Below are 16304 nucleotides of genomic sequence, written 5' to 3'. Positions count from 1 at the left end.
GGTGTAGTGGTAGATTAGACTAATTCCTAGAAGATGGCACTTGGTTCTGCTTCCATTGGCAGAGTCACTGTGGCTCTAAATGCCAGCTGCTGCAAATCACAAATAAGGAGTGTTATTGTACTCAGATCCTGAATACGGGTTTCCCATTGGGGCATCTGGTTGGCCACTGTGAGAACAGGATGCTGGACTAGATGGGCCTTTGCACTGATCTAGCAAGGCTCCTCTTACGTTGTGCCTAGCCCTCCTGATTAACACATCTGCCTGGGGGCTTGCAGACGTGGAGCTCTATTTGCCTAATTTATACTTCTTGAATTGTGTGGTGTACAGTTGAAGGGACACGGGTGGCGCTGTGGGTAAAAGCCTCAGCGCCTAGGGCTTGCCGATCGAAAGGTCAGTGGTTCGAATCCCCGCGGCGGGGTGCGCTCCTGTTGTTCGGTCCCAGCGCCTGCCAACCTAGCAGTTCGAAAGCACCCCTGGGTGCAAGTAGATAAATAGGGACCGCTTACCAGCGGGAAGGTAAACGGCGCTTCCATGTGCAGCTCTGGCTCGCCAGATGCAGCTTGTCATGCTGGCCACGTGACCCGGAAGTGTCTTCGGACAGCGCTGGCCCCCGGCCTCTTGAGTGAGATGGGCGCACAACCCTAGAGTCTGTCAACCTTACAGTTGTTGAAGAAGAAGAAGAGTTTGGATTTGATATCCCACCTTTCACTCCCCTTCAGGAGTCTCAAAGCGGCTCACATTCTCCTTTCCCTTCCTCCCCCACAACAAACACTCTGTGAGGTGAGTGGGGCTGAGAGACTTCAAAGAAGTGTGACTGGCCCAAAGTCACCCAGCAGCTGCATGTGGAGGAGCGGAGACGCGAACCCGGTTCCGCAGATTACGAGTCCACCGCTCTTAACCACTACACCACACTGGCTCTCTCACCACACATATTGGACTCTATCCTAGTTAGCCTATATGCAAATGTGAAGTTCCTCATACTGAATGACAGGCAGGCATGGGGAGGGGCAATTTTAATTTCCTAACACACTAGTCTTCAATTGGAGGATCGGGATCCACTAGCAGCGGTTCTCAACCTGTGGGTCCCCAGATGTTGTTGGACTACAACTCCCATCATCCCTGAGCTCTGGCCTTGGTAGCTAGGGATGATGGGAGTTGTAGTTCAACAACATCTGGGGACCCACTGGTTGAGAAACATCACAACCTGATCCCAAGTGGATAGCAACAGGAGCACCACCACCAGGCATATATACGGTAAGAGATTAAGAACTGGGTTCCCAAATGCATGTTTGGGTTAAAAGTGAAAAAGCTGAAAATACCTGCATGAGAATTTTAATGTCAGCACAGGGCTTTTGGTTATTAGTGTCCTCTTGGTTTCTGACAGCTTACTTGCATTTCATATTGGCTCTGTCTCTCCTCATGATTTGACGCTGAGTTTCAAGAACTAGAACAGTTTCTTCATTTTTTTAAAAAAGGTTTCACTTCGCTATAATGATGGTTGAGCTCCCCAACTTCAGAGCAGTCCTTTTTGAACTGCATAGAAAATGTTTCTTAACTCTGTTTCTCCTGGAGCAGTAGTTAGAAATGCCTTCTAAATAAGATTCGCTTTTGACTTGGAAACAAGGAAAACAGGATTATGAAGTTTGCTCTAAATTATGGAATTAATACTGTGATGTTTAAAGGCTCTGAAAAAGAAACATACAACAGGCGAAAGAATAAAAGGCTTTTCTTTTATTGTGAAGAAAATATACCCATTTCCTAAAATTTCAAAAAGACGTCAACATTTTGTCCTTAAGTAGCAGCTACTTAATTAGGCTCCAGTTATTTTCCAGGCAGCATTTCCACGGTGCCCAAATTCCATTCAATACGGTTGTGTAACTCAGTTGAGTTCAGTGGACTGAGATTCAGGGTCACAGGTTCTGAGCCAACTAATGTAGGGCTTAGAACTTGAAGACACAGAGATCTTTTGTATTTCTTTTGCCATAGAGGCAACTTGGTACCTTATTTCCACAGTTTGTTTCTACAGCACAGCTGTCAAACAGTGTCAGTTTCACAAGTTTTTGCAGAACAGGGAGGTTTAATACTTTACAGGAAAAACTGATAAATACCAAATGTGTAAAGGTTTGACACGTGAACTCTGCCATTCTTCCTAAGGCTTCACCTCACATCATCGCAAAGCTTTCGTTTGAGATTAGAAATCAGCTAAGAACAAAGCTCATTGCAACATAAAAGTGGACCCTTGAGAATAACAGTCCCTCCCACCAAACATTGTTAGACTTAATTTTTTTAACAGGTATTCCTCACAGCTGTCATTTCAGATGAGTTAGATTTTTAGAGCATGCTTCTGTGACCTGAGAATAGGTCAGAACTTTAGTGTTTATTGACATAAGTCTTTCAAGATTCCTAAATGTGAGCACCGACTTAAGAACCGGATGGTGGGGAAAGGCTGTCATGGGTAAGGGGAAACATGGATCTTGATTGTAGGCAAAACAGCAGCATACAGCAAAAGTTGGCTGCTGAAATGATTTTTTTTTTTAAACGTTGGATGTGAATTAATATAGCAGATTTGTGTGGCTAATCAAAAACCTAGTGTTCGCTACCTTCAGTTCTGTTCCAGAATTTTATGCAAATTCCTCATTAAAGGTTTTTACTGAAGCGCAAAATCCTGGCTACATTTGTGAAACCAATTAACTGATAAAATGTCTGGATGTCTTTTGTGATGCATAGCCACCTTCAGAGATGCACTACATTAATTTCCAAATAACTTCATTTTTTAAAAATGGAAATATAAAGAGATCACCAAGAGACGTAAACTTTCTGTCCTCGGCCTGCTTTCTGCGTTTTTGGTCCTTGCCTGCTGAGTCTGTGCCATTCGAACAATTAATTCTGTTACCGTGGCACACGAGATGCCTTAAACGTATGGTGCTCTAAATGGCTTTTGTAAACAGGTATCAGTGAATGTTGGCTAGGCATTGCTTGCTTCCTAACAGACATCTTAAAATTGTAGCAACTTAAATTATTTGTCTGGCATACAGAGGAGTTTCCCTGTTACAGATCCACAACTACTTGGCATGAGCCTTAGTAAAACATTTTGTACTGTGTCCACCTCTCCCTTTTTCATCCTTACCTTGCCTTAATATTGAAAGTGTGTCAAGTTTTGGATACTGTTTTCCCCCTCCTTCCCTTAAAGTGCACTTCTGTGGCTGTAGATGCAGGCTTGAATTGGAATGGAGGCTGGATAATAAAAGGTGCAGGGTAAGTCACTTGAGGCAGGTTCAAGTGAGGTGAATTTTTGTAAAAGAAGCTTGCCTAAATTACACGAGTAGAAGTGAAGCAGGCATCCGGTTACCAGAAGTGTTCTCTATTTTTCTTATAACTATTTTGATGCAGAAGACATTTTTTCAAAAAACAACAACATTACGTTAACAAATTCTTCCAGTTTTGAAATACATGGCTCTGCTTTTGACAAGTCAGATAAATACTGTGTTGTAGAGTCCTGTAATGATACTCCCCAAAGAATCACGTGAAAGTTGCCAAAGTGATTCTAATGTCCAGTCTCTTCACATCCATTTTTAACAGAATCTTTTGAACATCACCTTGCTTTACCATTTTACCGTTGTCTGTGTAGCAAAGGAAGGACTTCATCCCACACCAAAAACACCAACACGGACCCTGAAATGATGAAAACATAAACATGCTTTAAGGTAGTGTCTGAAGGCTGCATGAGGGAAGAAGGCAAACTGGAAAACATGCAGTGGAGAGTGGTGTCAGGCTAGCAACCTTCCTCTTTTGCGTAAAAATATATTATTGAACCTCGGAAGTGTCTGTGCATACGGCCATGACGACAATAGCATTTCTGGAAGTAAAATGTTGCTGGCATTTTGGAGCGCTTGCATAACAGTTTGAAGGGTGTGTTGGAAATAGCTGGTGGTTATGTTTAATTTTTTACATGAACTCACATGCTGGAAACCAAGCTAATCTACTCGCATATGTCTGTTCATGAGGGGAATTGTGTGTTGTTTAAATAGTCTTATGTGAACACAGTTCACCACTTATGTACACAATTCACAACTGTCTTGGCAGCAACAGAGCTGATTAAATAGCTCATTGCACTCTTAAAGGCAAACTTCCACTGTGCCCTAATTTAAAAGATGGTAGCCCCAAACAATACATATGGCCTGCTATTTCCAAGGGCTCCCGGGGAAGAGTAGGATCATTGACCAGCCTTTCTCTAACACCAAACATGCTGTTAATCATTTATTAACAACAGATCACTGACGTGCATATAGGACTTCCTAAAGCAAGGTTTGGGAAGCTGTTTTTTCAGGCAGCAGACAGAAAAAGTATGCCATACTTAAGAGGCTGCCATACTTGACCAAAGCTGTATTCTAGTGAAGGCCATATCAGGCATAGGCAAACTCAGCCCTCCAGATGTTTTGGGACTACAACTCCCATGATCCCTAGCTAACAGGACCAGTGGTCAGGGATGATGGGAATTGTAGTCCGAAAACATCTGGAGGGCCGAGTGTGAGTATGCCTGCTCTATATCCTTAGTTAGGAGTACTAGTTCATCCTAATAAAATAAAAGATAAAGATACTTACCTATGCACGGTGCAACCCAGTATACCAATAAATAATTCCAAAATTTCTCAGGCTCAGCGAAACAACTTATGTGCAAAGAAAAAGCCAGAGCTGGGTTAAATATGGCTCCTGTGAGATGTCCTCCTGTGAAAGAAAAAGCAGAAAGTTATTTCCTTCCTGTAAAGATTTGTTTCCTGTAACTTTTAGTGTCTAGTGTTAGAATTGAGAGTAAGGGATATCTTTCTACTCATGATATGTCAGATAAAATTAAATTCCTGATAGTACTATTAACAGTAGCTGATCACACTAATATTCCTCATTACTCAATATCTGGTCCAAACAATCATTTATTTATTTATTTATTCATTCCAGCCCAGTATTATGTGGTCTCTCCAGCCTTGTTTATCTTAACTGGATGAACTGTGAGTTGAACCTAGGACCTTCCATGGGTGGTAAAAGTATTTCAATGTTCAGTAGCCTAAACTAAACTGATGCTGCAAAACCAGATCAGTACCTCAAGATCAGGACAGTAGTTCTTGCATACATTAGCTACCATGAGGTTTCTGAACCATCTCCTGAAAGAAGCAGAGCCTCTGAAATTCCAAAGGTTGGCTTTTTGTTTTGCTAACAATATCCTCAGTAACGTTTGCTTTTTTTTGACTTCTGAACTTTGTATGGGGAAGGTTAATAATAAATGAGAATACTTCTATGCTGTACAAATCCTCTCATTAACCCTTAGTATCTGTGTGAGATATGGAGTTGCTTTACCTGTACAGTGGTACCTCGGGTTAAGTACTTAATTCATTCTGGAGGTCTGTTCTTAACCTGAAACTGTTCTTAACCTGAAGCACCACTTTAGCTAATGGGGCCTCCTGCTGCCGCTGCGCCGCTGCTGCACAATTTCTGTTCTCATCCTGAAGCAAAGTTCTTAACCCGAGGTAATATTTCTGGGTTAGCGGAGTCTGTAACCTGAAGCGTATGTAACATGACGCGTATGTAACCCGAGGTACCGCTGTATTATAAATGGGAAATTGACCTTAGAAACTACCTTAATAAAGACCACTCAGTTAATATGGGATTTGACCTATGGTTTCCCAGGTCCAAAGCCAACACTCCAAAGAATGAAGCTAGACAGTTACCGGTCCAAACTTTGTTTTGGTTGGGAATGCCTAAGGCAAACCTCTATTGCTCAGACTCAGCTTTAACCCACTCCATGCTGCTAATATACATGCATGCAACATGAGACTGATATACTGGCCTTTCTCGCAAGACGGTTGCAAGAGCTACTGAAATAATGGATGTTAAACACTTGTAAGTGCTCAGTAAGAAAATTTCAAAGCCGGTATTGAAACTAGAATATTGCTCTCTCATGATATTGGCCCCAATCCAGGGAAGATCTGGAGTCATTTTTGTTATATAAAATCTGGAGCCACCTTTATTTCTGATCTCTAGTACATCACAAAATTGTTTCCAGCTGCTCCTGAGTCAGCTGTGTAGTGCATAGATCATTACTTCTATCATTTTGCCATATTCATTGCATAACAGAGAGAAAAAGGCTCTGGCAAACTGAACGATTCAGCAAAAGTGGCTGCCAGAAAGAAAACAGCTTTGTGTCTGTTGTGAGAGATGACAGTCTTCAATTAATGCTTTGTCACATTAAAATGCATGTGCTGCACAGAGCAGTGGCAGTCTCCCAGGGTATAAATAAGGAGTTTGGATCAATTCCTTGAGAATGTCACTGTAATTTGTATTGTTCTTGGGTCTTTCACAGGACCATGCACCTGAATGTGTTGCTGATGTGTTTTGCCTCGGCTCTTTTTTGTATGCCTGTTTCCCGAAAGGCTTGGGTCAGAACCCCAACCTACAATTCAGACTGTAAGGTTACTGCCAGTCAGTCTATTCAGTAGACAATGCTGGACTAGATGAAACACATTGTACTCCAATACTATAAACTATTCTTAATGAAGTGTTGTATTTATAAATAAAATTGGAATCTTGGTGAAATAGATTAAATTTAGATTCCCATTGAAGTAACTTTAACGGGAAAGTCACAACCAAAGCCAAAACTCCATTCTCCTGTTAGGGAAGAGGCTGCTAGCCAAGAACAGAACCTGAAACCAAATAATAATGCTAAAGCAACCAAAGAGAATGTACTGTCTGCTTCATGCAAGGAAATAATAGCATGAAAGCAAGGAGAAGGAGAAAAATGTACAGTTAACTTGGAAGCATTACAGTCATAGGCTAAACTCCATTCTCCTGAGGTAAGAGATCTCTGTCCTTATTTTAGGGGAAATGTGCAAGCACACAGGAAGCAATGCAGCAAAACACCTGGCCTCTCGGCATACAACTGTCCACTTGAATAAAATATGTGGGGCTTACCTGCCCCACATAATCACATGACTCAGCACAACACACCATTTGAATAGCAATGCCCATCAACTTTGGGAGGCCTCAAATATTTTATGGGGGGGGGGCAAGAGTCATTGGTTCCTAGGAGTTCGCTCCTGTGACTGTCTAGTTAGTAGCCCATCAGTCTTCCAAGTGCACACTGTAGATTTTGAAGCACATTCCTAGCAACTCCGGATTCATACAAAATATAAAAGTCTACGTGCACACTATACCTTTAAAACACATTTGAAGCACATTTCTCTTCCCAAGAATTGTGGGCACCGTAGTTTAAGGGTTGCTGGGAGTTGTAACTCTGAAGGGTAAAACTACAGTGCTCAGAATTCTTCAAGGAAAAGAATGTGCTTTAATAATAATAATAATAATTTTTTATTTATACCCCGCCCTCCCCAGCCAAGGCCGGGCTCAGAGCGGCTTACAAGCAATAATAAAAACAAGATGAATGATTACAACTTAAAAACAAAAGTAAAATACAACATGAAAATAATGGAACATTAAAATATTAAAATGTAGCCTCATCGCAGGAGGAGAAGGAAAAGAAAAAAGAAACAGAGGGAGGGAGGGAATCAAATTGGCTCCAAGCCAAAGGCCAGGCGGAACAACTCTGTCTTACAGGCCCTGCGGAAAGAAATCAGATCCTGCAGGGCCCTGGTCTCAAGAGGCAGAGCGTTTCATCAGGCCGGAGCCAGTGTTGAAAAGGCCCTGGCTCTGGTTGAAGCCAATCTCACTTCCTTAGGGCCTGGGACCACTAGGGTGTTGTTATTTATGGACCTTGAGGCTCTCCGTGGGGCATACCAGGAGAGGCGGTCCCGTAGGTACGAGGGTCCTAGGCTGTGATTTAAACATATTAAATGACAGTATTAGTAATGGCAGGCAAACTGACCAGAAAGACAGCTTGTGCACCACTACTGAACCTTCCATGCACTGTTCAGGAAAGTCCTATATGTGTTTTGCATCATAAGCTCAGTTCACACTTAGCACCCATGAAGCCCAACAGGCTTAACTAGCACCCTGGTATATAGTAAGAATGTATTCCAAGAATATCCTTCTGGTTCTATGCAATGTGCAGACATTCTGTGGTTCAATTTAGACAACATTCCCACAAGGGAGACAAAAGTTTTTAAATTAGATATAGAACTACTTTAGGTGGGCACAAAGCCTTAGTAGAGATTATTAGAGGCAATAAAGTCTAATGTAGATAAGCAGTATAAAACCAATTGTGTAAGGCAATACTTAACATTCAAAGTCTATTTACAGCCTGAGATAATAACAAAAGAGGGAAGAGGATAACAAACCTTCATATACCATAATGGTAATCAGCATGGCGATTAGATGGACCTTTGTGTTGGGATTCATTGATTCAAAGGTCTGTAAGGTCAGATGCAGCAATAAAGAGAATAGGAGTTCTAGGACAAAAGCTTTTGCTAAGGTAGTTTGAATCGGGGTACTACAATTCTCCGCTGCTGTCTTTAAGTGCACTGATGTCATCCCCAACATCCAGATTAATTTGATGTAAAGATGAGCCAATACTGCTCCAGTGAACTGAGCTGAAGTCTGTAGCCACCAAGTCTTGGCCGTGATCCTACCCTTGCAGAAAAGTTGAAAGCTGCTGGAGGGGTTGTTGACGCTGCCAGGCAAAGTCAAACCATGAAGAGCAGTGATAACGTAAGTGAGGGCAAGTGCCACATGAGGTTTGGGTGGCAAATCAGCCAGTAGACAAACCTCATGGGTACAGGCACAGATCTGGAAGATGCCGGTTAACTCAAGGAAGAAGCAGAGGATATTTGACTTATGAGACTGCCTGACCAGTCGCCTGCAGCCAGCCGTGACCATCATTGTAACTGCCATCACAAACAGTGAGATGCAGGCTTCACTGACATCCATGATAAAAAGATCTGAAGTTCCTGCAGCAGAAATCAATAATCTCACTTCTCCCTGTTCTGTTCCACCTCCTTAGGGACAGCCACAGCTTTCTGTCCCACTCAACTCTCCTCACTTCAACTCCCTTTTGCTCTCTGAGGACTTGCCAGTGCCTCCTGCCTCCTCAGCCCTGTTAGGGGATTTCAGTTCCCCTGCAGATATCCATAAAATGTCAGCAGATACCAGTGCTCCCCTTTGCCTGTCCCCACAGCAGGGTCAACTTTCTCCTAGCCTTGCCAAGATTTCTCCATTGACTGCCCAGTCTTGCTGTTGCCAACCCAATTCTTCTGCCACCATCACTGGTTTCATTTCCAGTGCTTCATTTTCCCACTCTCTCTGACTCTAGGCAAAAATCGTTGTGATTCCAAGTTTGATTGCAGGGGTAGGGGAGAATTTGGCTCCTTGTCCTGCTTTGCTGGAGTCCTAAATGGACAGGGACGGGCCCCACAGCTCCTTCAATGCTGATAACATATTCTAAATCACATTCCTTCTCTATGAATCTCAGAGCTCCCAGCTCTATTTCCCCCAATTCTTCTCTTTTGTGCTCATGATCCCCAGGCAACTGAACTGGTCCAAGGGCACGTTAGTCCCATGCCACTTCTCCGTAGCACCTCTCATGCCGTGGCACTCCGCTCAGCTTTTCCCCAGCCCGCTGCCAGAGGGCTGCGTTCTGCTGCTACCTGCCCACAAGCTTCTCCCGGGTCGCCGCAGCTGGGGCGACAGATGGAGCACCGCCGACGCCGCTCCGCAGTCAGCACCAGCCGAGTGAAACAGCAGCTTCCAGCTTTGCAAGAGCAGCAGCAGCCGCTGCTGAGAAGGCCGGATTGTGTCTGCAAAGCGGCTCGCTCGAAGCCTAGCCGCCGCCTCCTGGCGGGATGGGCAGGGTCAGGCCAGGCGTGCGTGAGACTCTGGTCCCCTATAGGGTCGCGGGAAGGCTGGGGGAGGAGGTGGACCCGTCTCCCCGAGAAGGAGGGGCAACAGGTGGCCCGGGCCCGTCCGCGCTCGTAGCCTTCCCCATATAGGGACGACGCGTCGCGGGATCCTCCGGGCGGAGGAGCCGGGCTGGGCTTCCTCTGACCCCTCGGGGTGAACACCTTGCGCGATCTAATACAATTAACCTGCATGGGCTAACATAGAAACAAGCAAGGCCGACTAGAAGCTCAGTTTAGTACATAAATCCCAGAGGGGAAGCCTTGTTAGTCGGTTGCAGCAGAAACACGAGAGTGTATTGCGGCGCTTGTTTTAGAAACATCGGAAATGCGCCTCTGTGGATCGGGCGTTAAAATCCCATCTCTTATTTGCCTTTCCTGCTCCTCCTCACTTCAGAACAGCACTGCCCTATAAATCCTAGAATATGTCCCTTTTTCAGATAGCAAAACGAAATTTCTGTCATTATTATGTTTCCTTCTATCCAGATATTACATATGACTAGGCTAGATGACCTCAGAGGTGTTCTATGTTCTGAGCAAACGCTCAGGGCTAGTTTTGCATTCCTGGGCATAGTGCCAGTGATGGGCCTTCCAGCCCCACAAGGAGGGCTGGTTCTTTGCCCTGGTTGGGCCACAGAGTGGTAGCACTGGCATTCTTCCTCTGCCACCTGGTCGCTGGATAGGCTTCAGCCGTGGCGCTTTTGAATGGGAGGTTTAATAATAATAATAATAATAATAATAATAATAATAATAATAATAGAATTTCTATACCCGGAGATCTCACGGCAGTTCACATAACAAAATCAAAATATAAAACTACAAAATATATAATCAAAACAACAACTCAATAACACCCCCCCAAGAAACCCCACATTTTAAAAGGGCATAGGATGCCAATCAGGTCAACCAAAGGCCAAGTTAAAAAGGAATGTTTTTGCCTGGTACCCAAAAGTGTATAATGAAGGCTCCAGGTGAGCTTTCCTGAGGAGAGCATTCCATGGACGGGGAGCCACTGGAGAGAAGGCCCGTTCTTGTGTTGCCACCCTCTGGACCTCTCAAAGAGGAGGCACATGAAGAAGGGCCTCAGAAGATGATCTCAGGGTCTGGAGAGGTTCATGTTAAAAGAGACAGTCCTTGAAGTACTGTGGTCCTGAGCCGTTTAAGGCGTTATAGGTCAAAACCAGCACTTTGAATTGGGCCCGGAAACTAATTGGTAGCCAGTGCAGATCATGCCTGGCTCCTTTCCATGGTGGTCAGTGACCACTGATCACCTGCCATCTTACTGAGAACCAGGCATGGGCGTAGCCAGGATTTATTTTAGCGGGGAAAGCTTTTGGGGAGGGGCAGAACTGAGTTATCTGCAATGCAATTGGTCACTTAGTTAGGTATTTTTATTTATTTACTTGATTGGGGGAGCAGCTGCCTCTCCTGCCTCCCCAAAGCTACGCCCACGAAGCCTGGGCATGGCATTTTGGATAACTTAAATTGGTGGACAGCCACTGCAGATGGAAACAGCATCCCCACCAACAGCAGAGGGTCAACTGCAAAGCAGGCAAAACTTTTGTTACCATCTTCTTGCTTTGCTGCTCCTCTCCCCTAGAGGGAGGGGAGAGATGCTGGACCATTCTTGGGGGACAATGGACCCACTCACCATGGATATGTAACAGCTGGAGGTTAAATGGGGCAGGGAATGTTGCTTCAATGTGAATGCTTTTTGGAGAAGGGGGAGGTTAAGATTTTATTTATTTGCTAATCAGTGGGTTAGAGTATTGCTTTATTATTTGAGTATTGGTAATGTTGTTCACCTCTATTTATGCAGCTGGTGGTGTCCCCCCCCCCCCCGATGTTATATGAAATACTAAGGTATTATATGATCCCCACCCCTGGTTTTTCCCTATGTTCTTATGTACTGCATATGTTTTTTATGCTGTAAGGTGCTTGGAGACCACTTTTGGGTGATAAGTGACTAATGGGTCTAGTAAATGAAAATAAATGAAATGAAATTGCACTTGGCTCCCATTCAAAAGTGGCACCACTGAAAAGCATTGGATGCCTGGTGAAAGGTGGTGAATGGCATTGTGGTTGGTTCAGGACAATGAGAGACCCTTCCAAGTCCCTGGGGCACTCGGCCAGTGCCTGAACTGGCTGGCTGCTGGCATAGGGTTTCATCCCATTGAGTTAAATGGAGCTTACTCCCCATTAAGCAGATACAGTATAAGATTGCGGCCTCAGTCCCTAATAAATCAATCAGCTTTGTATTTCCTTCCCTGCCCCAGTAAAATTAACAATAATTGTGACGTAAGTTTTTTCATACAATTTCTGACCTTTTGAGATTTACCCATTTCACCATTTACAGGATTTTCCATCAAAGTGACAGAGACTTCATGTTTTCATGATACATTTTTGATGACGAGAGGTCTCCACCATCACTAGGTATTCAATTCATACATCATAAAAAAGGTAACGGACCCCTGACAGTTAAGTTCAGTCACGAATGACTCTGGGGTTGCGGCACTCATCTTGCTTACTGGCTGAGGGAGCCGGAGTTTGTCCGCAGACAGTTTTTCTGGGTCATGTGGTCAGCATGACTAAGCCGCTTCTGAAACCAGAGCAGCACACGGAAACGTTGTTTACCTTCCCGCCAGAGCAGTAACTATTTATCTACTTGCACTTTTTTCTTTTCTTTTTTTGGTGTGCTTTTGAACTGCTAGGTTGGCAGGAGCTGGGACTGAGCAATGGGTGCTCACCCTATCGTGGGGATTCGAACCGCCGACCTTCTCATCGGCAAGCCCAAGAGGCTCAGTGGTTTAGACCATGTATGAACTAGCAATCACAGATATGGACAATTCCCTTAATTATAGTGGCTAGGAGAAATGTCTCAGTGACAATTTTTCTGAACATATTAATGCTTCCCCAGTTCATTCATTAAATTGTGTCATGATCTTGAAGACAATTAGGATTGTTCACACCAACAGAAAATATGTTGTATGAATTGGTCCCTTCATTTAATCTAATACCAGTATGTTTCTATCAGCCTTCTGACCTGTTAAAAGAAATCAGATTCTTCAAGAACCATGATAAAAACATCTGTAGCTCTTGCTGCCAAAATTGCAAAAAGATACAATATGTCAGTTTTTTCAACATTCAAAATATAAAAGCTAAATGAAGCCAAGCCACTTTGAAAGTGTGTGGGGTTTCCCATCTCTATATATGATTTTCCATGCCTAGCTAGATTCAATCTATGACACTTTCCCAGAGACATGTGCAAACCACTATGGAAACAGGAGAACACGGAAAAACATGTAGGAGAGAGCCTCTCAAATTATCAGGAGGCTGCTGGAACAGCTCACTTGTGATAAAAGGTTACAACGCTTGGGTCTTTTTAGTTTAGAAAAAAATGACTAAATGGTCCCTTGATAAGAGGTGTATAAAATTATACATGGCATGGAGAAAGTGGATATAAAAAGTGTTTCTCATGCTCTCATAATGCTAGAACTCAGGAACATCCAATCAAGCTGAATGCTGGAAGATTCGGGAGAAAGGAATACTTCTTCATACAGCACAAACTATGAAATTCACTACCATAAGATGTAGTGATGGGTGGGTAACTTTAAAGTGGGATTCAGTTTTCTCAGATGACCACAGGTTCCAATATTATGAGAGGGAGAAAAGCATCTCTGTCCACTTTTTCCACACCTTGCCTCATTATTTACATGTCTATCATGTCTGCCCTTAATTGCTTCCCCCAGGCCCCTAAATGTTGTAACTTTTCTCCATAGGGCAATTGCTTCAACCCCATGATCATGTGAGCATATAGAGGAGAACAACAAACACACAACAGAGTGGCTGTATGGGACTAGGGTTGGACTAGATGACTCTTGGTCCCTTCCAACTCTAAGATTATATGGTTTGAGGAAGCAGGGACAGAGACAATCAGCAGGGGACATGTGAAGGAAGATTAGGGGTAGCACTTGCCACAGGCCAACTTTTTATGGTGATTGTTCAGACATATTCCCACCTTGACAACTCATTAGTTGGTAAGTGGCCAAAGTATTGGAGTCTCAGCTTCACGATCTGTCCTTCCAGTGAGCACTAAGGGCTGATTTCCTTAAGAATGATGAGGTTTGGACTGCAAGAAGATCAAACCTCACCATTCTGAAGGAAATCAGCCCTGAGTGCTCGCTGGAAGGACAGATCCTGAAGCTGAGACTCCAATACTTTGGCCACCTCATGAGAAGAGAAAACTCCCTGGAAAAGACCCTGATGTTGGGAAAGATGGAGGGCACAAGGAGAAGGGGATGACAGAGGACGAGATGGTTGGATAGTGTTCTCGAAGCTACCAGCATGAGTTTGACCAAACTGCGGGAGGCAGTAGAAGACAGGAGTGCCTGGCGTGCTCTGGTCCAGGGAGTCGGACACGACTAAACAACAACAACAACATTGTATATGTTTCACACATATAACCTTGCCAGCTGTTCTTGCAGACAAGAGACAGAAGGAGCAACAGACCTGCATACACCAGCGAGGTGATGGCGAGGGAAAGCACATTAGCTCTGACACGGATCTCTTGCGATTGCGACTCCAGCACAGTAAACTGGAATGTGATGGAGGTTACAAGTTCTGTGCAAAGGGCCTTTAAAAAATATGTCTTGAGAGGATTGCTACATTCCTGGGGATGAGGGAATAAATTGCTGATCCCTACAAACCAGACAGCATTTTGGTACAGTTTGGCTAGAAAGGCCCCAATGAACTGGGCCACAATCTTCAGCCCGCCTTGCTTCATTGAGATGCCCTTCTGCAAGATGTCTAGCAGGATGCAGGTGGGATTGCTTACGCTCTCACTTAAGGTCAAGAGGAAATGCATAGTGAGGAAAGAATAAAGGTGGCCAAGATAGAGCTGGGCATGGTTCTCCATCTGAGCCAGAGGATGCAGCATACCAAAGCAAGCACACAACTGGAAAGTGGCCAACATCTCCAGCAGGAAGAGCTGCAGCTCTAGATGGCCCACAAGGCTGCGAGTCACTGCCCTGACCTCCGTTGCCAGCAACAAGGTGCCACCTCCCATAATCAAAAACAGCATGGTGGTGTGGTCATACTCCATGATGAAACACCACTGTCTCCAGGGAGTATTGTATATTCACTGAGGCCCTCTTTTAACGCTGGGCTTCTCTTGTGGCCAGATTCCCTCTTTATTATCCTTTGCTTCTCATGTAGTCATATTAGTCCCAGTTATCATGGGTTTTTTTACAGCTCTCTCCCTCTTGGCATGGGTTGGGTCAAATGGCCTATCCATCTGTATCTGTGGCTTTCTTTCATCAGGAGGCCTGTTTTGTGCTGTTCTTGGTCATGTGTGTCCGTGGCCAAACTTTCCCCTATGAACTCCACTCTTATAAAAGGACCACAGCTGCATCTTCATGTCATGGGACCCATAATCTGTGCTCGCCCTCTCCTCACAGAAAACTCTGTCCTATTCTAATAAACGGATCACAATTTTTATTCCCCTCCTGATATGGGGGTCAGAGTACTTCTTGTGTGGGGTGTGTGAGCAATGGCTCTCCGCTTTAACTCTTGCTCTTATCTTCTGGATATTACCATCCAAACTTCTGCCCAGGGCCCCTCTTCCTTTGGGGATGTGACCAGAGTAGAAAATGAAGTATCCTTTCCCTCAGGCTTCTTTCTTTCTTTCTTTCTTTCTTTCTTTCTTTCTTTTTCTTTCTTTTCCTTCTTTCCTTCCTTCCTTCTTTTTTGTGGGTCTTTTTATTTTCAGAAGGGCTCAGCAAATTATTCTAGCACAACCCACCCACATCCCTTTGTGTCAACGAGTCGCTTCTTAAACAGAGAGTTTAAGCATCCCTCTCCTTCTCTTGATGGGATAAGCAGGTTGGTTAATTTCTTCTTCTCATTGTCAGTAAAACAAAAAAAGCTGCTTTTTGTGTTAGGAAGGGGTCAAAAGCACCCCATGTATTTTGAAGGGGGACCTAAAGCACCCCTTTTCTCTCAGAAGTCGACCCCCCAACTTCCTCAGGTCTCTACGAGGGTACCAAGCCCTGCTCTGGCTGCCCCTCGCCCGAAAATTCCTCCACGCACTTTCCCCGCCTCAGACCCAAACCACAAAACAAAGCCGCCCAAATAAAGGAGGCTGTGAAAAAAGCAGTTTCTGATGGGGACTGAGGCAAAGCCAAGGACGCGCAGGCGCAGCCCAGCTCTGTCCTCGCGCCCCGAGTTCAAACATTTAAAAGGGGGACGGTTTCTTCCCGAGCGTTCCGAGCGCGCGCGCACGCGCACGCCGCCAGCCGAAGACCGTTGGAAAGCCAAGTCACGTGGTAGGGAGCTGAGCGGCGCCGCCGATGCCCTTTTCAAATAGGGAGAAGTTGCCGGCATCTCTTTCTCCCTCCCCCCCGTTCAGCATTCTCATGGAAGCGTCCACTGATGTGTCCTTCTCAGAGCAAAGACGTTACCATTAGAAAA

At 44.5% G+C, this 16304-nt stretch overlaps 1 protein-coding gene across 2 annotated transcripts; it reads right to left on the bottom strand.

Annotated features, from left to right (window-relative positions):
* Window positions 1-1709: 1709 nt before the first annotated feature.
* On the bottom strand, window positions 1710-16095 carry AQP11 (aquaporin 11). Of its 2 annotated transcripts, none has more exons than XM_083436853.1 (3): window positions 14346-16095; window positions 4603-4725; window positions 1710-3672 (listed from the first exon to the last, which is right to left on the bottom strand). In XM_083436853.1, the coding sequence occupies exons 1-3, from the start codon at window positions 14935-14937 to the stop codon at window positions 3611-3613; spliced, it is 777 nt and encodes a 258-aa protein (XP_083292979.1). In that variant the 5' UTR covers window positions 14938-16095; the 3' UTR covers window positions 1710-3610. The 2 variants fall into 2 exon arrangements, with proteins under 2 accessions (XP_083292979.1, XP_083292980.1); XM_083436854.1 differs by lacking the exon at window positions 14346-16095 and adding an exon at window positions 8283-12267.
* Window positions 16096-16304: the final 209 nt, after the last annotated feature.

The sequence above is a fragment of the Podarcis tiliguerta genome, assembly GCF_965153285.1.
Source record: "Podarcis tiliguerta genome assembly, chromosome: 4".
Taxonomy (NCBI): Eukaryota; Metazoa; Chordata; class Lepidosauria; order Squamata; family Lacertidae; genus Podarcis; species Podarcis tiliguerta.
Note: the sequence above shows the minus strand (reverse complement) of the source record. Positions and strands in the feature narration are given on the sequence as shown.

Coding starts and splice junctions, on each gene's coding strand:
- AQP11 (XM_083436853.1), bottom strand. CDS start 14,937: ATGGAGTATGACCACACCACCATGCTGTTTTTGATTATGGGAGGTGGC. Junction 4,726..14,345: donor CACCTCGCTGGTGTATGCAG/GTCTGTTGCTCC, acceptor TTTCTTTCACAG/GAGGACATCTCACAGGAGCC. Junction 3,673..4,602: donor CTGGGTTGCACCGTGCATAG/GTAAGTATCTTT, acceptor TCATCATTTCAG/GGTCCGTGTTGGTGTTTTTG.